Source organism: Schistocerca gregaria, chromosome 2, assembly GCF_023897955.1.
Source record: "Schistocerca gregaria isolate iqSchGreg1 chromosome 2, iqSchGreg1.2, whole genome shotgun sequence".
Classification (NCBI taxonomy): domain Eukaryota; kingdom Metazoa; phylum Arthropoda; class Insecta; order Orthoptera; family Acrididae; genus Schistocerca; species Schistocerca gregaria.
This window is the reverse complement of record NC_064921.1, coordinates 825,874,678-825,896,632: the sequence shown is the minus strand read 5'-3', so window position 1 is coordinate 825,896,632 and position 21,955 is coordinate 825,874,678. Positions and strand designations below refer to the sequence as shown.

The window sequence follows — 21,955 nt, the reverse complement described above, 5'->3', positions numbered from 1 at the left end:
AACAAAACAAAACATTCAACGATGTAGGCTGTAAAAAGTAGTGTCGTAGAAAAACTTCAGTAGGGTAAACTTGATGCATTCAAAAATGGTTCAAATGGCTCTGAGCATTATGAGTCTTAACATCTGAGGTCATCAATCCCCTAGAACTTAGAACTACTTAAACCTAACTAACCTAAGGACATCACACACATCCAAGCCTGAGGCAGAATTTGAATCTGAGACCGTAGTGGTCGCACGGTTCCACAATGAAGCACCTAGAACCACTCAGCCACAACGGCTGGACTTGATACATTCTTTCGAAAGGCAAAACAAAATCATTGTCAATAAAGGAGATCTAAAAGTGAAATACAGTATAATACAAAAATTCTACAACAAAGCTGAATATAAAGCAAATATCTTAACATCATCAAATAACAAATACTTATACAGTAGTGGGGAGAGGGTACCTCCAAACACTTAATACTCTCCATACATGGTCACTCAAAACTTATACAATAAATGTCTTATAAACCAAATAAAGATTAGACTTAATTTCTGACAGGCAAGATGAAGAATAGGGAGAGAAGTGGTAACGTTTGGGGCATAACTGACTTACCACAAGGCAGTAGCTGTGCCAGTCCATGTGGTTGCGTCATGCAGTCTCTGCTTATAGTAAGTGTTCACTGGGATCATAGGCCGCAATTTAGATGACTAAAAAAACATTGTCTCAACGGCAAACTCGCTGCATGGTAAAGTGAATCATGGTTAATGGTTCTGCGCTGACCTCTGGGGTGGCAGCATTAAACAACACCCACACGACCTTTTGCCTGCTTCTCCATAACCTCAATAAAACAACCTCATACATCACTTCATATTAACAAAACTTTGCTGCCCTCTGGGGGATAACAGCCAGGCGTCATCTGCCCTCTCTTATCAACTTACACAGGAGTAAAACAGATCAATTCTGTTTCACAGCTTCATGCATTGAGTTACCCAATCAAGGAACTACCACTTATGAAAAACAGAAGGCATGGACAGATACGGAATAAATGGTCAGCAAAGAGGATGCAGAGACACAAGCAAGGAAAGAAAGAGAAGGTAGAAAAAGTTCATTTATGGCACCAACGATTTCGGATACCTTGCGGACGCGGTATGTCGGCAAAGATCGGCAAAGAGGATTACAAAACCCTTAAGAACTCATGCCTGTGGGGCAAGGATAAGGAACCTACCTTCATTATAGGGCAGAGAAATGATGCTTATAGGAAAGATGAAAGAGAAAGAGTTGATCATGACATGAAAATGAAATGGAATAAAGTGCCATGAACAGCTGGGAGACTCTGTGGTTGCCAAACACATTGTGCAAGCTGCACATCCCTGGACATTAACTAAAAGCTATACAAAAAAAAATAACTTAAAACACTTCTCATCCCAACAACTAAGCATGACACACTTATTCAACAACAGAGTTGTGGTTTTAAAATACACAGGCAGTAACTGTATTATGGATGCAAAATTTATGCTATAAAGGAGATCTTAAAGTTCTTCTCTGTATCCACTACAAATACTTCAGTATATATCAACACTCACAGTACAGAAGAGATGGTGGCAGTGGCAGTATGGCGGCTGAAGGCCGTAAGCGTGCAGTACTCGTGCAGCAGCAACCTCGGCAGCAGGGCGGCTGGCTACACGACACTGAAAGTACACGCCCCGGGCGTTGATGTCAGGACCCAAACACAGATTGCAGTGGGGGCTGACCAGCGGCGAACATGGGGTGGCAGGTGGGCGGCGGCAGGTGGGCAGCGGCAGCAGCAGGGAAACCGCGCCAACCGTGAATAGTGCACCCGTGAGCTACGTATGTGTAGCCACAGGAGTGGCAAGGTCACTTCACACGTTTTCTCCATATCTCGGCACCCGGCTCAGAGTTGGCGGACGGCTACTGACAAGCTGGGCTGACTGTGACCATCGAATGGGGCTCAAGTGCATGCAGTATGCATGTGCGCAGTGAGGCATGGCTCACTGTACTAAGCACGCATATGTTGGTGCAGTGGCTGATTGCGAGAGGAAGGAAGTAGACCTCACACCGCGTGCTCGTATGTGTGGATGAAGCGTCTGGCATGACATTGTAGCCGACCTGCTGCACCCAGGCTCGGCTCATAGAGGAACAACAGCAGCAAATATTGACCAACCGCACAAAGTCAAACATGAACCAAAATAAACAGCCACCCTGTAGACCGAACGGTGGGAATGAATCGCAATTCTGACTTCAAATGTAACAGAGTATGAACCAAGAAGGGGGTATATAATTGTTACATCCCACTTCTGACACCAATTGTAAAAGATAAGCATAGTTTGAGGATGTGGGAGACAGACTTCTGACACCAATGTTAATGTATAAAATGGCAGGGAAGGGGGAAGAAGGTTGCTAAATATGCCATGTGGCGGCAGTGTGCAGGAGGTAAAGTGGTCGGGACTTGATAGTGGACATCCAGGGCTGCCATTAAATGAGAAACTTGGAATTAAGTACAATAAAGAGGATATATTTCAATACACTGAGTAGAAAGAGCGTGCCGAGGGTCAGAAGTTACCAGGTTTAGGCCAGTCTAGGAGGTCAAACAATTAAATTAAATGGGTAACGGAAGGAGAAGCGGTTCATGTTAACTTACTTTGGTGGCCAGTCGTGAAGAACAAAACCCGAGGCTCTGCCTCCCAAAAAGATGTCTGTTCTGCTCGAGGTCTGGGTTACAAGAGAGAGAAGCAACTGTATTCTGCACTGCAAACCACCAGCATCCACACATGTGATTGGTATCCCATGCATGCTATTGGCTAAAATCAATGGCGTGAATTAGCTAGCAGTTTCAGCAGAATGCTCAGGGCGTCTCCTGTCAGCAGCTTTAACTGGACAGTACCGCCTTGGTTTTGAAAGGCAAGCGACTTGTGTCATGCAGACACAGCGTGAATTACTCTGGGAGAAAACTTGTGAAGATTCCACTGGGAATTTGAAATAATTTTTTTAACTAATTCCCTAAAATATTCCTTGACTGGCTGCCATCCTGTACAAATAATACTTACAGTAAACTTCTAACAGCCTGCTCAGATCAATTATGCAGAGTTTTAGTCCCCATCTTTAATGCTTTATGTATTATGATGCCTTTCCTGGTGGACTGAACCCAGCAACATATAGTGAAGCATCTCTACAAATGGAAGATGCAACAGAAATCACAAACTGCTGTCCGATCTCTCTTGACCAATCTCAGAAAAGTCATTGAGAAAGTATTGTATACTAGAATTGTGAGGCACCATGAAAACTTTGAGGTCATCAGTGAAAGACAATTTGGTTTCCAAACAGGTATGTCCACAACTGAAGCTGTATTTTCTTTCACAGATAATGTTTTGGAATCTCTAAATAAAAAATGGAGACAGTTGGAATATTTTGTGACCATTCTAAGGTTTTCAGCTGTGTGGATCACAAAATACGTCTCAACAAAACACATCACCGATGGGGCAATGGGGAACTGGCTAAAACCCTACGTCCAAGACAGGAAGCAGAAGGTAATTTGGATGAGAGCAACAAAACAGATGAGGAAGTAGAGTCAAACAGGGGCACTGTACTCCATATAGTCACCTGGAGTCTGAACTTGGTGTGCTGCTGTTTCCTCTTTATCATATAAAACATGCTATTTACTATATTTCTTAATTATATTAGTATTGCGGTGGTCTGTGCAATTATGTCCATTGAGATTTGAAAGCAATAAGTTGTGTGCTTCCACTCAGCTGCTTGCTGATAGAAAGCAATTACAGTGATGGGGCTGCCATCTTATAGTTTCTGGACCAGTTTTAGGCATTATTTCAGTTGCCCTTAACATAAGGAACTGACCCTGCTAGTAGCCGCCTCAGGCCTGGAGACCAGACACTACCTGGTGGATTTGAGATAGCTCCTTCACTTCGAGTGCCACAGGGATGTATGGTCCTCTTCTGCCTTTAAAACCACTGACTATCTTCACCTGTAACCTTGGCAATGGACCATTACAAGAACTGCCAGCCAGCTAGCTGGCCCAAGGTCTTTTCTAAGAGGTGTGACTCCTCTATCACTTACCTTTTATCCTGACTTGTGGCGGGCAGAGCATTCTGTACATAATTTAGAGATTATATCACAGCATGGACATCAACACAGGAAAAACAAAAACTATGGCCTTATGTGGAAAACAGCCAGTAAAAAGTAAGATGTGTTTTAAAAGTAAAATTCTGGAATGAATGATTATATTATTCACATATTTAGGCTATAACTACCCTTTCTGGAAGAAGCAGACCTTGCTAAAAAGCCACTAGGTATACAAAAACAATGGAAACATTTTGTTGATACATGATCAGCAACATTTTTCAATTGGTTCATTCTCTGACCTACTTAGGCTGCACTGAAAGTGCCTGATCATAATAATGAACATTGAAACAGCAATACATGCCTTACAAAGTAATTGTAGATAACTTTCACAACCAACATGTGCCTACTTAGCAATCAATCTGCAATTGATTCTGATTTGCTGAGTAGGCACATGGTGACTGTGAAAGTCATCTATAATTACTTTGTGAAGTACAGTGCGGCTACAGTAATTCAGACTTGAGAATGAACCAGTTGGCTTGAAATTAGTCACCAAACGTATAAACTGCAACTCTGACGTATTGGTTAATAAAAGCTTTAGGAAGTAATGAAACCTTCACCAGATCATAAGCACACCAGAGTATGCCATTGAGAGACTTTAGCAAGGTTTGTGCTGTGCTATGGCAGTAAAGCCTGGACAACAAAGGCAAAAGACATAGAAAGACTAACACCCTGTGAAATGAAATTCCTGAGATAAACAGCTGGTTACACCAAATGGGATCACAAAAGAAATGAAGATGTATTGAAAGAACTTAAACTGAACCTATCACACATTACATACATAACTGCCAAAACTGCTGTGCCATCTGAACAATATGCAGCCAGACCAAAGGATTTCTACTAGCCCTCGTCTTTTTACCTACTTGATCCTCTGCTGGCTTTACAATTTCATCTCTCAAAGCTACCCATTCTTCTTCTATTATATTTCTTTCCCCCATTCTTGTCAATTGTTCCCCAATGCTCTCTCTGAAACTCTCTATAACCTCTGGTTCTTTCAGTTTATCCACATCCCATCTCCTTAAATTCCCACCTCTTCACAGTTTCTACAATCTTAATATACAGTTCATAACCAATCAGTTGTGGTCAGAGTCCACATCTGCCCTTGGAAATATCTTACAATTTAAAACCTGATTCCCAAATCTCTTGTCTTATCATTGTATAATCTATCTTACCTATGATTATTTGCACTTAGCCATTGAGGGCATTTTTGTGTTATATAAATGCAGTGGTGCAGACTTCATTATTCAAATTCCACAAACATAAGCAAACATTTTTAACTCATTTCAAGCAATGGAAAATACAGGATGGAATGTAACAATATTTGAAAAGGGAAGTTGCCTCACCATGTAGCGGAAATGCTAATGTCGCAGTCAGGCACAACAAAAAGACAGGCACAACAAAAAGACTGTCACAAATAAGGCTTTCGGCCAGTGAAGCCTTCGTCAAAGATAGACACCCCCCCCCCCCCCCCCCCCCCTTACACACACACACATACACACATGACTGCGACTCAGCATCTCCACTATACAGTTCTATACTCATTTGTGTGACTTTGTTACTAATCTGTTGGAGTGTTGTAGAACCTTTGTTCTTCTATCCTGTTACCTGACTCTGTGGCACAGCTGTGCAATAATGGCAGGGAGATATTGTCATAGTGGTGAACTGCGCCAGAGCCATTTCCCAAACTCACAGACTTGGCCTAATGTAACAACAGTAGCAACTCAGCCTCCACGGCAGTATCGCTGAGGGCTTTACAAAACTGGCAGTGAGGTTTTACAAAACAAGAATAGGAGAAAATATCTAAAATAAATGAACTCAAAAACCATTAAAATGCATGCTACACTACAACTCCAACAGTGTAAGTTCACAAGGTTGATGAATAGAAAATTGGCAGAACTTCTCAACAAGACCATAACTGGCCAACAGGCCTCGCACTCGGTAGGAAAAAGAAAAGGAGAAGACTAGTATTGTGATAAACAACAAGCAGTCTGCCGATCTAGAGCCTGTTGCCAGAATGTTACTTTCAGAACTCCTAATCTAGCCCAAAGTATAACCAAACTGTCAGTAAACTTGAGAAAAAACTAATCATATCCAGTTCAGCTCTGAACATAAATTCCCATAGGACATACCTGTTTTACTTGACAATAAGCAAATACAAAGAGTATACTGCACCATATTCAGAGGGCTTCACATTTATAGCAAGGTTAAATGGGAACATGATGTCCTGCAGACCATAAAAAAAGTTGTCCTAGGCTGCTTTTGCCATTAGGACAATCTCACATTTTAGGGATATCAGCATCACAAAGTCCACTCATTTTGGGTATTTCCACTCTATTACGTGTTATGAAATTATCTTCTGGGGCAATACTTAAACATCAAAGAAAATTTTCTTTTTGCAGAAAACTGTTGTCCAAATGATGAGCAGTTGCCCATGAACCTCATGTCACAAACTTTTTAAGAATTTAAGAAAGTTGAGATACATACTTCTTCATGAAACATTTCTGCTTATGCAGGTCGTTTACAGAGTCTCTTCCAAACATCTCTTTTCTCGCAGGCTACTATTTAGAATTGCCTGTATTCCAGGCCTCTTTGGTTCACACCACCCTTCACCTAATCCATTCATTATGTTCATGGTTTTCCAGTTGATCTTTGTCCAGATTCTGTCCATTTGAGGGCTCTTCTTGAAAGTCTTTCTCATCCAGTTCTTTCAGTATGGCCAGACCATTTAAGCCTGTTACTGTAGATAGTTTCTTTTAGATCTTGATCTGCCGGATGTTTTGATTGTTATAGTCCTAGTCCTGTCCCTTCCCATCTTACTCAGAATCCCTCTTAGGAAACACGTCTCTGTTGCTTGTATCCTGCTCATATTTGTCCAAATCCAGTATTCTGATCCATAGGTCAGTTGGCAGATAATGCACATCATGATCTTTGCCCTGGCAGATATTTTCCAATTTCTATTTATGTCCAATACCCAATAATAAAATTTTGAACAATTTTCTATTCTTCCTGGAATTTAAAACTTGATTTTTTTCCTTGTTTAATTTACTTCAATAACTTTTTCATTGCAACTTACATCTTTCATTTTTCCCATTCATTTGCATAACTTCACTTTTTGTTACACTTATTTCCATGCCACCTCCTTCAATTATTCTCACCAGCTACTTAGTTGTTCTTCCAAGTTCTGCTCATTTTCTTCCCAAATCATCACATCATCTGCATATGCTACAATTTTTATATTGTCTGCTGTTGACCCTTGCCAAATTTTCTGTATTATGTCTAAGACTATTTTAGAAAGCACTGGTGAGATCACACATCCTTGCCAAACCCCTTTGTCCATTATAAACCATTCTGAGTTTTTGTGGTCTATTACAACACAGTTCACACACTTTTTGTAGAAGTTCTTGATTGTCTGTTGCATTTCATTTTTATGTGTGTGTTTTCAGTCTATTCAGACCTTGCCATCTCTGTTCCATTCTAACAGTGTCATAAGCCTTTTTATGTATACAGCAACTACAGTGTTTTTCCCAAACTCGCTTCTTTTTTTTTTTTTTTTTTCCCCTACAGCTTGTCTGGCTGTAAATATGGCATTTATAATTGATCTTCCAGGCCAAAATCCTTGTTGTTTTCCTAATTGTGGTCCTATCTTATTCCTTTTACTTCCCAATGTTTATTCCATTACGAGCTTCATGGCTGAAAATCCTGTGCACTATGAAACCATTGTACCACATTAACACTACAAAGACGGCTACCTTCATTGTGATTTCAGAAATCTATCTCAGGTATGTAAAGTTCTTCCGTATCACTGTATTAAAATATTTAATTAATTGCCAAATAATATGAAAGGTCTGTGCAATAACAATACATTGTTTAAAACTAAAATAAAGATGTACTTGCTTGATAAAACTTTTTACTTATTAGAGGCCATTTAAACAGACATATAGAATTTTTATGATTATATTTTATTGTTTGTTTTTTATGTATTGTTGATGCCATTGCTAATCCTTGTATGATCTCTTTTTTCACTTTGTTTCTGTTTTGATATAAGTTTTTTTTTCCTGCAGCTGTTTCTATAAATTAACTATACCTTCCCTCGTCATCTGTTCCATGTAATTTACAATTCCACATCCTAGTGTCTCACATGCATAAAAGGATGAAATATTCAGGCAAATCATGGTAATATTTTAAAATATTCAGGCAAATCATGGTAAGATTTTAAAGTGCTGCAACTTGTTTTAAATGTTCAGAAATTTAAAACTGTGATCTCCACAAAAAAGGTCATATTGAGTTAGCATAATATCAGTGAGTCACAATTAGAATCAGTCAACTCATACAAATAACTGGCTATAACAATTAATAGGGGTATGAAAAGGAATGATCACATAATCTCAGTTGCAGATATAGCATGTGGCAGACTACAGTTCACTGGTAGAATACTAGGGAAATGCAATCAGTCTACAAACAAGACTGCACACAAAACACTCATGTGATCCATCCTAGAAATTGCTCAAGTGTATGGGACCCTTACCAAATAGTACTAATGGGGGATATTGAATGGGTACAAAGAAGGGCAGCACAAATTGTCACGTTTGTTCGTGGGAGATGATGATGGGAGAATATCACAAGGGTGCTAGAAGAAATGAACTGGTAGACATTTGCAGACACATTGCAAAGTAACTGATGAAAATCTACTTAGAAATTTCCTAGAACCAGCTTAAAGGGATGAATCTAGCCCTACATATTGCTCCCATATGGATACCAAAGACACGGTTAGATTAATTAGAGAGTACAGATATAGCGGTAGATCAGTGGAATGTGTATATAAATAAAATATAAACAGTAAATAAACAAATTCATTAAAATATGTTTACATTTTGAATGTTAATTTAGTAAGGAAGCAAAAAATTATGAAAACTAAATATGACGGAAGTCCACTTTTTCAAATGCTAGTAGAAGTCATCAAACAGTGGCAGAATATATTCTTCTGTAAAGAGCTCATTAGTCATAAAACATATTGTCATATTAATTTAATTAGCATGGTTTTCCTTTACTTAAATGCAAACTTTATCATCTGAAGTATTGTATACCTCATTATGTTAATTTTATCTTGAAGTGTGGCCAAACATTTTACAATTTTGTGTGTTGTTCAAACTTAGGAAATCGTAATTTTGAGGTGGAATGACACAGCAGACACACTGACAGCAAAAGGAGTTCATGCTGCTGCTGTGTTGCCCCTGCAGCTTCTTTCTTCTCTGATGGGACTTGCTACAGACAACTTATCCGAAACCGAACTGATTGCTCAGCTCAAAAGATCTTGCTTATCAAAGAATGAACTGAAAGGACACCACGACAGGGTAGTTATCAGCATCTTCTGGAATGATAAACTTTTTATACAGCAGAATGTGCAGAGAATAAAATTGTCAACCATAATGGGTGTGACAGTTAATGGTCGCACTCACATGAATCTTGACTATCCACTTCTCCTAAAATACAACCTGGACTCCGAAACTGGCTATTTTCTTAACATTTATGGTAAGTTCTCATTCCTTTGATCATATTATTATATTATTGTAGATCAAATGAATGGAAAAGTTATGGATGACTGTTTACATTAAATGTAGGAATACTTTCTATTACCAAGGCTATCTCGTTACACCAGTCATGAACATATGGACTACGCTGAGATTGCAATTTTAAATAAAGTCTAGAACATTACAGCAAAAAAATAAGTAACAGAAAAATACAGATATAAATATTATTGTCCATTGTTCACATTTCATAGGCAGTAGGTGCTTTTGTAGTTTCTGGGAATAAGTTGCAATTCATGTCATTCATTCTGTTTTTTCACAGATTAAAAAGTACGTTGGTTTTGGTCCCAGATTACACAGCACTCATTCATTAAATACAATAATACTACACTAAAATTAAAACTCTGTGCAAAAAAGTATAATCAAATGTAGAATGGGGTGATAAGGAGCACCGAAAGATGTGACAGTGATAACTAAACACTGGATAATTAAGGGTGGAATAACAATACAAATTAGGATAGATAGCTAACATCACATACAGAAAAACCTCAATGAGGGGGCGCTAAAGATATCTTGAGTTACCTTTACTTTTACCGTAATAAAAAATAATCAAGTCACGTGCAAAGTTTAAGAAAGTTTTATTTAAACTAATCATACACATATACAAGATAATGCCATCTTATGATATAAAAGTTACAATTGTGGTATCTTCCTTAAACAATGAATTCTATGTGCCTGTTCTTCCTGGCAAATTAGTTCATTACATCGTCAATAGAAGAATCAATGTCAGGATGAGTATTCAACAGAGATGAGCCATTAAGTCGAACTTCCTCCATTGTCAACCTTAGCCGTGTCTTTGTACAGCACAATGTTGAAAAACTTCTTTCTACTGTAGCAATAGGTGCAGGTAGACAAGCAAATATTTTGTACAGTGTGTGCAGAGTAGGGTAGTCAGATCTCGATTCAGTCAAGTTGACTGATGACAGAAACAAAAGAATGGTGTGTGGGCTTATTGGTGGGGGCGGTGAGAGTGGCCATGTAGGTGGCCCCACAAGGGGGCGCACACCCCCCATATGTACCACCACTGCATAGAGGAACCACTGAGCAGCAAATCTGCACATCTAAAAGTAAATTGTTGGATGGCTTTTAGCTATTGGACAATGTCCTTAATCAGAGAAAGAGACACTCGGATATTCATACATGCACAACTCACACACGTGGTCACTGTTGTCTCTAATCAATGCGATTCCAACCCCACTGTGAGGCCACAGTGCCCGAAAACACTAACCTGCATTTAATAAAATATGTTCAGTGATGTGTTGTTGTTGTTGTTGTTGTTGTTGTTATTGTTGTGGTATTTAGTCTGAACGCTTGTTTGATGCAGCTCTTCACACTAGTCTATCCTGTGCAAACCTTTTCATCTCTGCATCACTACAGCAACATACTTTTGGACCTGCTTTCTGTAGTCAAGTCTGGTGTTCATCTACAATTTTTAGCCCTCCAGTTATCATCTGTTACAAAATGTACAATTCCTTGATGTTCAGTGATACAGAATCATATTTTTAACAATGTATAAGAATCATATTTAGTGTCATGAAGTGGCTAAACAAAAAGTAAACAAAAAGTAAACAAAAATTTTACACTGAATTATGGAAACAAGTCAAAGGAAATGTGAATTAAAATGGATTGATGCTCATCTCATAGAAGGTGCGATGAATGGAAGATAGGTGCAGTGGCCATAAATGTATATGAGTTATAGTCTACTTTTAAATATAAGATATAAATGTGCCTGTTTGTTGCTCATCACATCCTTGTTCAAGCCCCATTATAAAAAAAAAAATATTTACTTATAACAGCTATTTCTGAAACATAGGAGATGAAATAATTATAAATTCTTCTTACATCTAAGAATATATCACCAATTTCTTCATATATTTATTTTTTACTTATATCATGTTCTGTAGATCCATATTGCAAGTGCATCGTCCAGATATGGAATGTGTAGCAATATGTATCAAAATAAAATGCTGATGTTAGTGGTTACCTAATTACACGCAGCCCTTTAGTTTGTACCAGAAGAAAGGTAAACTTTAAACTTAAAAATAAATTACAGCACAAAAAAACTTTAAAAATAGAAAAAATTACTATTATATGTATGTGTGGTGTCTGTTCTTTCAAACATGTCCAAAAGAACAGACCCGCACAGAATCAACAGCTGTGATACATTGTGTGGAAATTGAAAGTGGTGATTGGGGGAGGGGGGGGGGCAGGAGGAAGGGAAGGGAGGGGAGGGGATTACTGATAACAGCTGCATCGGGACATTAAGCAGAATAAATGGCAACGATTTAAAATGTGTAACAGACCGGGATTCAAAACTGGGATCTCCTCCTTAGTAAGCAGGAGATCCTGGATTCGAAACCCGGTCTGATACACATTTTCACTCGAGGCCACTGATTCCGAGTTATGTTCTGATGCAGCTGACATTAGTAGTCACTTCCCTTTCCTTAATTTACCTTTCTCTGCTCCCCCACTTCAATTTACATACAAAAAACGACTAGATGAAATGGAATACCCACCTAAATAATTAAAGCAGTTTTTGACAACTGAACACGCAATCTGTCCACAGTATCCCAAGGAGGATGATGAAATTGGACAGAGGTGAAGTGACCATTCAAAAAGACTTATAAAATAGTGTACAAAACTACTGTTCTATGTCTTCACTTACAAACTGTTCAAACTAGATATAGAGCTCTAAGTTGATTTTCTATAACCTCCATCGCTCCCTTAGTAGCAAGTCCTTTTGTTGTCTTGAAGCTGAAACCCTACTCTTGATGGTGTTTGCCCAACAAAAATGTAAATGCCATCACAGCATAGATTACACTTTTTGACTTGTTTAATTAGCCTCAATTTTATATGGTTTGGATGGTAATCTGTTTTCGCACTTTGTGAAAATATCAGACATTGATGAAGCCCTGGCCAGTAATCGATGGTAGTTCTAACAAGTCACTAAATGAAGTAATGATGACTAGCACAAAACAATGTCCATATTTACACAAAAGTCATGATACAGTATTGTCTTGTAGTAACTTTTGAAATTAAAGTACACTATATAGATCACTTAGTTCACTCATCAATTGAAGTCATAACACTCAACAATAACTCACCCACACAATAATGACATCTCAAACCTCCTACCAACAACAACACAGTTAAGTCAAAATATTCATTAATTTGAGTAACAGAAATCACTTGGAAGTTTTTAGACATCGACCTTACTGATTTTTTTGCGGGTGCAGGTGCATGCATTTCTGCAAACAAACTGCATATAGCTACAATGTGAGCAAATTTCAGGAGTGTATGCTTGTTAGCTAAACCTGGAGTGGGTGCTGACTGACTTTGAGTGACTTCCAGCTATTTAAAAATTTGCAAATGAACAGATTTTTATTTTGGAAATTATACAACCATCTAAAAAGCTGCTAGGTAAAATTTTACTATTTAGGGTGGACTATTAAGCCGACAGAATTTTGGTTTACAAAATTGTGGTATTTTAGGAATTTAGAAAAGCTTATGGAATCACTTTATGCATCCACATAGGGACTAACTTAATATAACATATTTCAAATGTTCTGTGGGTTACAAAAATTTTATAAGTGTGACGAGAAATAGCTATTTGTGTAAAATCTGTTACAGATACAAACCAAAGGGACAGCTGCGTCTTCTGGAATTTGAATGCTGGTGGTGGCTGGTCAAATGATGGTTGCCTACCAGTTGACAGCACGTTAACAAGCTGTGCCTGTTTCCATACCACCCACTTTGGTGAAATGCTGCATGGGAGAGACCATCAAGCAATTTTAAATCCAGTTCACAATACAGCTCTACATTATGTGGCACTTGTTGGCTGCGTACTGTCGATAGCTGGACTAGTCGCTATAATAGTAACAGCATTAATATTTCCAAATTGGCGTCACCAAGGCCGTGCAGTAGTACAGTTACAGCTATGCATTGCACTCTGTGGATTAGCAACTACTTTGTCAGTGCGTGTGACAGCTGAGGAGTTATTGCCAGACTGGCGTCCTCAGCCTGGCCTTCCCTGCACTTTGTCAGGAGCCACACTTCAGGTCTTCCTCCTGGCATCTCTCCTGTGGATGTTTGCGACTGGTCTACATATGCGCCAAAGACTGTTGAATCCTTTCTTTGATTTTTCTCCTACACCCCTTACAAAGCAGGTAAGCATGACACACACTTTTAAAATTACCTCAAAGTATGCTGAAGAGTACAGGACAATGTTATTTTTAAATGACAGGATGACTTGGACATAATTACTATTTGGTGCGATGAATACTACCTTTTTCTAAATGTGGAAAAATGTAAATTTATGCTGCTGATTAGTAAAAACAATGCTGTAATGTTTGAATACAATATTAGTGGTGTACTGTTTGACACAGTCATGTCAATTGAATATCAAGGCATAACGTTGCAAATGGACATGAAATACAATAGATATGTAAGGTCGGTCATAGCGAAGGCTGTGAATGACTTTGGTTCTTTGGGAGAATTCTTGGCAATTGTGGCTCATCTACAAGGGTCATCCAGAAAGTAAAGAACAATTGCCCACCATACGCGACACTGATTCCCCACCACCACAGTCACAAGTGTGCTAGTTAGTTCCTTCCTTCATCTTGGCATGAGTCAATTGGTCACACCTCTTTTTTTCTGGAAGCTTTTGAAATGACAGTACCCATTAAAAATCCCACCAAATGTTAAGTGTGCCCCTAATGTCAAACATTTTCCAAATTCATAAAATTTTTGACGTATCAGAATTTATAGGCAAATAAAGAATGTTTATGGTGATAGAGGAATAAACGAGTATTCAGTGAGGAAACAGTGCATTGCGTTAAATCAAGGAAGAGCCAGTATGCACAATGAAGATCAGAGTAGGTGGCCATGAGTCATTACAAATGACTTGAAGGCAAAATTTGAAAAGAAAAGTCAGGAAACGGCCATACCATGTTGAATACACCGGTTCTCGTCCGATCACCGAAGTTAAGCAACATTGAGCCCAGTTAGTACTTGGATGGGTGACCGCCTGGGAAACACGGGTGCTGTTGGCTCCCTTCCTTTTGAGTGTCGCCCTAACCGCCGTCTGCTTCACGTCTGCTGTGCACCGAGCTACCTTAATTTAAGTATTAACTGTATTTTTTTTACTTGACACTTCTTCTGCCGTGTGTTTTTGCTTTTAGGAAGCTTTAATTGTTGAGTGCTATTAATAGTGTTACATAGATTTCATGTTGTTTTGAATACAGTCAGAGAGAGTCCCTTTAGTCAACCACAGTGCCAGTAGTGCTAGTGTTTGTTTTCAATACAGTCCAGAGACAGGTAGTGCTATTTTCATTGTTTTCTACAAGAAGTGGTTAGCAATCACAGTTTTGTCAATAATCAGCCGCCTTTAGTGAATTAGCAGTCTGGTTAAAAGTTGATTAAGTCTCTTCAGTAAATTGATTCCTTAGGATGGATAGGATGTGTGACTGCTGTGTACGGACGCAGGAGGAGCTGGCCACTCTTTGCGAACAGCTGAGCGTGTTGATGGCCGCGGTCAGCCGTCTTCAGGCTGCTACCTCGGAGTGTAGTGGCAGTGGGGAGTCTGGTGCATCGCAAGGTACACCCCAGGTGTTACATGCTTCACCCACTGTCCATGCTGTCGAGACATCTTCGCGGGTACCGGGCGCGGTTGGGCCACCCTCTCCCCAAGGGGAGTGGCGGGTTCAGCGGCGTTCGCGGCGCACTAGGCGGAGGGTAAATGTGGAGGCTGGCCGTGTGACATCGCCCGCTCTGCCTGTGAGTGGACATGTGGCTGCTCCTTCAGCAAGGTCCGAGCAGGCACACGGGGGGAGGGGTTTATTAGTTATTGGGAGCTCAAACGTTAGGCGGGTGATGGGGCCCCTTAGGGAAATAGCGGAAAGGTCAGGGAAGAAGGCCAGTGTTCACTCTGTCTGCTTGCCAGGGGGGTCTCATCCGAGATGTGAAGGTGGCCCTACCGGCGGTGATAGAAGGTACTGGATGCACCCCGACTGCAAATGGTTGCTCATGTCGGCACCAATGACTCCTGCCGTCTGGGTTTAGAGATCATCCTCAGTTCGTACAGGCGGTTGGCGGAATTGGTGAAGGCGGAAAGCCTCGCTCGCAGGGTGGAATCAGAGCTAACTATTTTTAGTATTGTTCCCAGAACCGATCGCGGTCCTCTGGTTTGGAGCCGAGTGGAAGGCTTAAACCAGAGGCTCAGACGATTCTGCGGAGAGCTGGGGCGCAAATTTCTCGACCTCCGGTATCGAGTGGAGAAATGTAGGGTCCCCCTGAATAGGTCAGGCGTGCGCTACACGCCGGAAGCGGCTACAAGGGTAGCGGAGTACATGTAGAATGCACATGGGGGTTTTTTAGGTTAGAGAATTCCCTCCCTAAGCCCGACAAGACGCCTCCCGAGACGCGGCAAGGCAGGAGTAGGCAAAATGCAACAGGGAATGGCAATATTAATGTGTTAATAGTAAATTGCAGGAGCGTCTATAGAAAGGTCCCAGAACTGCTCTCATTAATAAACGGTCACAACGCCCATATAGTACTAGGGACAGAAAGTTGGCTGAAACCAGACGTAAACAGTAATGAAATCCTAAACTCAGATTGGAATGTATACCGCAGAGATAGGCTGGACAGTGAAGGGGGACGCGTGTTCATAGCGATAAGAAGTGCAATAGTATCGAAGGAAATTGATGGAGATCCGAATTGTGAAACGATTTGGGTGAAGGTCAAAGGTTAAAGCAGGCTCAGACATGGTAATTGGATGTCTCTATAGGACCCCGGGCTCAGCAGCTGTTGTGACTGAGCACCTGAAGAATAGTTCGGAAAATATTTCGAGTAGATTTCCCCACCATGTTATAGTTCTGGGTGGAGATTTTAATTCGCCGAATATAGACTGGGAGACTCAAACATTCATAACAGGTGGCAGGGAAAAAGAATCCAGTGAATTTTTTTAAAGTGCTTTATCTGAAAACTACCTTGAGCAGTTAAACAGAGAACCGACTCATGGCGATAACATATTAGACCTTCTGGTGACAAACAGACCAGAACTATTTGAATCAGTTAATGCAGAACAGGAAATCAGCGACCATAAAGCGGTTATTGCATCGATGATTTCAGCCGTAAATAGAAATATTAAAAAAGGTAGGAAGATTTTTCTGTTTAGCAAAAGTGAAAAAAAGCAGATTTCAGAGTACTTGATTGCTCAACACAAAAGTTTTGTCTCAAGTACAGATAGTGTTGAGGATCAGTGGACAAAGTTCAAAACCATCGAACAATATGCGTTAGATGAGTATGTGTCAAGCAAGATCATAAGAGATGGAAAAGAGCCACCATGGTACAACAACAGAGTTAGAAAACTGCTGCGGAAGCAAAGGGTACTTCACAGCAAACATAAACATAGCCAAAGCCTTGCAGACAAACAAAAATTACGCGAAGCGAAATGTAGTGTGAGGAGGGCTATGCGAGAGGCGTTCAATGAATTCGAAAATAAAGTTCTATGTACTGTCTTGGCAGAAAATCCTAAGAAATTTTGGTCCTATGTCAAAGCGGTAGGTGGATCAAAACAAAATGTCCAGACACTCTGTGACCAAAATTGTACTGAAACAGAGGATGACAGACTAAAGGCCGAAATACTAAATGTCTTCTTCCAAAGCTGTTTCACAGAGGAAGACTGCACTGTAGTTCCATCTCTAGATTGTCGCACAGATGACAAAATGGTAGATATCGAAATAGACGACAGACGGATAGAGAAACAATTAAAATAGCTCAAAAGAGGAAAGGCCGCTGGACCTGATGGGATACCAGTTCGATTTTACACAGAGTACGCGAAGAAACTTGCCCCCCTTCTTGCAGCGGTGTACTGTAGGTCTCTAGAAGAGCAAAGCGTTCCAAAGGATTGGAAAAGGGCACAGGTCATCCCCGTTTTCAAGAAGGGATGTCGAACAGATGTGCACAACTATAGACCTATATCTCTAACGTCGATCAGTTGTAGAATTTTGGAACACGTATTATGTTTGAGTATAATGACTTTTCTGGAGACTAGAAATCTACTCTGTAGGAATCAGCATGGGTTTCGAAAGAGACGGTCGTGTGAAACCCAGCTCGCGCTATTCGTCCACGAGGCTCAGAGGGCCTTAGACACGGGTTCACAGGTAGATGCCATGTTTCTTGACTTCCGCAAGTCATTTGACACAGTTCCCCACAGTCGTTTAATGAACAAAGTAAGAGCATACGGACTATCAGACCAATTGTGTGATTGGATTGAGGAGTTCCTAGATAACAGAAAGCAGCATGTCATTCTCAATGGAGAGAAGTCTTCCGAAGTAAGAGTGATTCCAGGTGTGCCGCAGGGGAGTGTCATAGGACCGTTGCTATTCACTATATACATAAATGACCTGGTGGATGACATCGGAAGTTCACTGAGGCTTTTTGCAGATGATGTTGTGGTGTATCAAGAGGTTGCAACAATGAAAAATTGTACTGAAATGCAGGAGGATCTGCAGCGAATTGACGCATGGTGCAGGGAATGGCAATTGAATCTCAATGTAGACAAGTGTAATGTGCTGCGAATACATAGAAAGATAGATCCCTTATCATTTAGCTACAAAATAGCGGATCAGCAACTGGAAGCAGTTAATTCCATAAATTATCTGGGAGTACGCATTCGGAGTGATTTAAAATGGAATGATCATATTAAGTTGATAGTCGGTAAAGCAGATGCCAGACTGAGATTCATTGGAAGAATCCTAAGGAAATGCAATCTGAAAACAAAGGAAGTAGGTTACATTACGCTTGTTCGCCCACTGCTTGAATACTGCTCAACAGTGTGGGATCCGTACCAGATAGGGTTGATAGAAGAGATAGAGAAGATCCAACGGAGAGCAGCGCGCTTCGTTACAGGATCATTTAGTAATCGCGAAAGCGTTACGGAGATGATAAACTCCAGTGGAAGACTCTGCAGGAGAGACGCTCAGTAGCTTGGTACGGGCTTTTGTTAAAGTTTCGAGAACATACCTTCACCGAAGAGTCAAGCAGTATATTGCTCCCTCCTATGTATACCTCACGAAGAGACCATGAGGATAAAATCAGAGAGATTAGAGCCCACACAGAAGCATACCGACAATCCTCCTTTCCACGAACAATACGAGACTGGAATAGAAGGGAGAACCGATAGAGGTACTCAGGGTACCATCCGCCACACACCGTCAGATGGCTTGCGGAGTATGGATGTAGATGTAGATGTAGATGTAGAGATGAAACTTGTACTTCATAAGAGACTCGGAGAACAAACATCAGTCTGTGGAGCAGCCCACTCAAACTCCCCCATGGCACAGAAAAGAAAGAGCACATCTCAATACTAGAAAGGTGATATCCGCAGTTTTTTTGGGACTGAAAGTGTTTGATCCACGTGGAGTTCATGCCAAGAGGAGAACATTCAATTCAGAGATCTATTGTGAAACTCTTCAATGAGTTCAGCACTCCATCCAGATCAAGAGACGTGGTCATTGGTAGAGTTGTTTTTGATTCATGAAAATGCATGGCCTCATGCATCAGCACGAACACAACAGGAACTATTATTGCCAGAGTGGAAAATTTTTGGACGTCTTCCTTACACCCCTGACTTGGAATTAAGTGATTTTCACTTATTCCTAAAACTAAAGAAAATTTCGGGTGGAAAACAGTTTGTAAATGATAATGACCTCAGACAGACAGTGATATCCTGGTTCAAATTTTTGGCTGTAGAGGAGTACAACATGTGAATTGTAAATAAAGTTTTGAGTTAATATCTTTAATTTTTATTTATTTATGCCAAGATATTCTTTATTTTGTGGACAACTGTGCACAGGACAATTGCACAACGCACTCTTGATTGTTTGGGACACCCACCAGGTCAGATTAAAGGAAGACAGTGAAGTAATTGAGCAGTGTGCTGCTAGATTTATTACCATTGAGTTTGAGTTTAATCATGAAGCAAGTATTATGGAAATTCTCTGTGAACTCAAATAAGTTCCTCTCTGGAACGAAGAAGACATTCAGAAATATTGCTGATTTTGAAAGCCTGCATACTATGACTATTGAAAAAGTTTTGGGGAACCAGCATTTTCAGCAGAATGAAGAATGATCCTGCTGCCACCAACACACATCTTTCTTAAAGACTATGCACACAAAATAAATCTGGGCTTGTACAAAAGCATATACACAGTCATTTTTCCCTCAATCCATTTGCAAGTGGAGCAGTAGAACAAGGTAGCCACTGCCACGCTTTGTATGGTGGCTTGCGGAGCATGTATATAGATGTACCCATTTCTTGTGGTCATTAGTTGAAAGAATCCTAATTAAATGTTTGCAAAATTCTATTTACTATTTTTTTAAGTACAAATAACAAAACATCATAGAATACAAGTAAGTAGATTTCAGCTTCTCCTTAAAACTTATAAGGCTAGGCAACATTTTTTCTAGTGTTTTCACTGATATTTACAATGTGTAAATGGGGTCAGCATTGTATGGCTAATTAAGTTTCATGAAATGCCAGTTTCAACAGAAAACATTTATTTCTCATTACAAACAAAATGTTTTTTAAACTGAATTTTATGTTGTCATCTTGTAAACCAGTTCCAAATTCATCTATTGTAGTATTTGGTGTAAGGATAAGTGCTAACAGGGGAGGTAAGATGTTACGAGTAACTAGTTTTCCAGAAGAGACTGAGCAGCACTGGTGCATGGCAGTAGCAGACAAAGTGCAGCAGCATGGGCTGGCACCCAAGATGAGGAAGTCGAGCACGACATGGTGGATTTCTTTTGGATTTGGCGAATGCTAGGAGACACTGGCTTTGAAACAGGACATAAATGCATTGGTCAATATTTGTTTGACAAACTGTCCTTGCCATCTTGTGTGGTTGGCCATGCTGCACTATATGCTACTGTCATGCAGAAGTGCAACTCAGTTGCTACTGGGATACTGCTTATTTGCTGTGGTTTTATGTCCTTTTTGACACGTTATCTTACCTTTCTTTTTTCTGTTTCTCCCAATGAAGAAATAAAAAGTCCAGAAGTTAGACAATAAAACATTTTTATAAAGTTGTATGTATACTAGTCATGCCCCTATTTCAACAGTGGTAAGTAAATGTCTCTCTTATGCTACAACTACATAAGAGTATAAGTAATTATTTATTTATTTTGTCTTCCTACAGCTCTGGGCATCAGCAATTCTTTGTTGGATGCTACCACTGGCCTTGGCTGGAGTTTCTGTATGGACATCACAAGGAGCATATGAGCCACCAGATTGTTATCCACGAGGTCAGATACTGCAGTTCAGTGTAACAGTGCCTGCCCACATGCTAATTGCAGCCAACACCCTGATACTAGCATTATGCATCCACATTACCTGCAGCTCATCTCATAAATCCTTGCGACTTTCAAATGCCTCTCAAATTGAAAAACGCATTCGCAGACAGCTACTGTTTGCAATATATCTGTCAGTCTTACTTGGGATGGGATGGATTTTTGGCTTGATGCATATGGATGCTGTCTTCAATGTAACTGCCTCTCTGCAGGGGTTTTCCATCTTCATATTTGCCGTAGTTTTGGATGAGAAAACAAGATCTATGTGGACTCAGTTGCTGTGTAATCATGTGAGTAAGAGGCAAAGTGGAATCGATATTCGATTAACATGCACATCTTCAACACTCAACACTTCAACAACAGGTAGTGTGGGCAAGACCAATCATATTTCACAAAGCAGAGATCACTGAAATGGTTTAAAAACGTAAGAAAATTATCAGTAAGTACTTCACTGTGATAAATGTATATAATTTGATACATACCAGTCTGTAACGTCTGATTTATGAGAAATCCATCTCTTTCATTAAACACTGAATTTTCATCTATGAGATTATGTATTCTCATTCGGATTTGCTGCTGTGCACTGGCAAAAAATTAAATTATTTTTCTCATTACAGACAGATCCAAGTTCCATCACAATATATATTTTTTTTTTTTTTTTTTTTAAGAAACAGCTAGCTTACATTCAGCAGAAACTTACAAGACAGAATGATTAGCTGCATAATCTTCATGTGTTCAGTTATTATCTCTAAACGAGAATCAAAGTGAATTGTTACAAATAGTAATCATGGATTAGATTAATACTTGTTCCATAGATCATGAATACGACACTTCGTAATGATGTGGAACATGTCAGGTTAATAAAAGATGTCTGTACAAGATA

At 39.8% G+C, this 21,955-nt stretch overlaps 1 protein-coding gene and 1 non-coding gene across 7 annotated transcripts in view; both read left to right on the top strand.

Annotated features, from left to right (window-relative positions):
- Window positions 1-21,955, top strand: part of LOC126335174 (adhesion G-protein coupled receptor G6-like) — a 166,861-nt gene extending 144,906 nt beyond the window's left edge. For all 6 annotated transcript variants that reach the window (XM_049998157.1, XM_049998160.1, XM_049998161.1 and 3 more), the window contains 3 exons: window positions 9,289-9,664; window positions 13,351-13,886; window positions 20,922-21,955. In XM_049998157.1, the coding sequence (XP_049854114.1) occupies window positions 9,289-9,664; window positions 13,351-13,886; window positions 20,922-21,482 (1,473 nt within the window). In that variant the 3' untranslated portion in view covers window positions 21,483-21,955. The remainder of the gene's footprint in view (window positions 1-9,288; window positions 9,665-13,350; window positions 13,887-20,921) is intronic.
- LOC126337526 (5S ribosomal RNA) lies at window positions 14,653-14,771 on the top strand. Its single transcript, XR_007565095.1, has one exon. It is a non-coding gene; the product is annotated as a 5S ribosomal RNA (ribosomal RNA).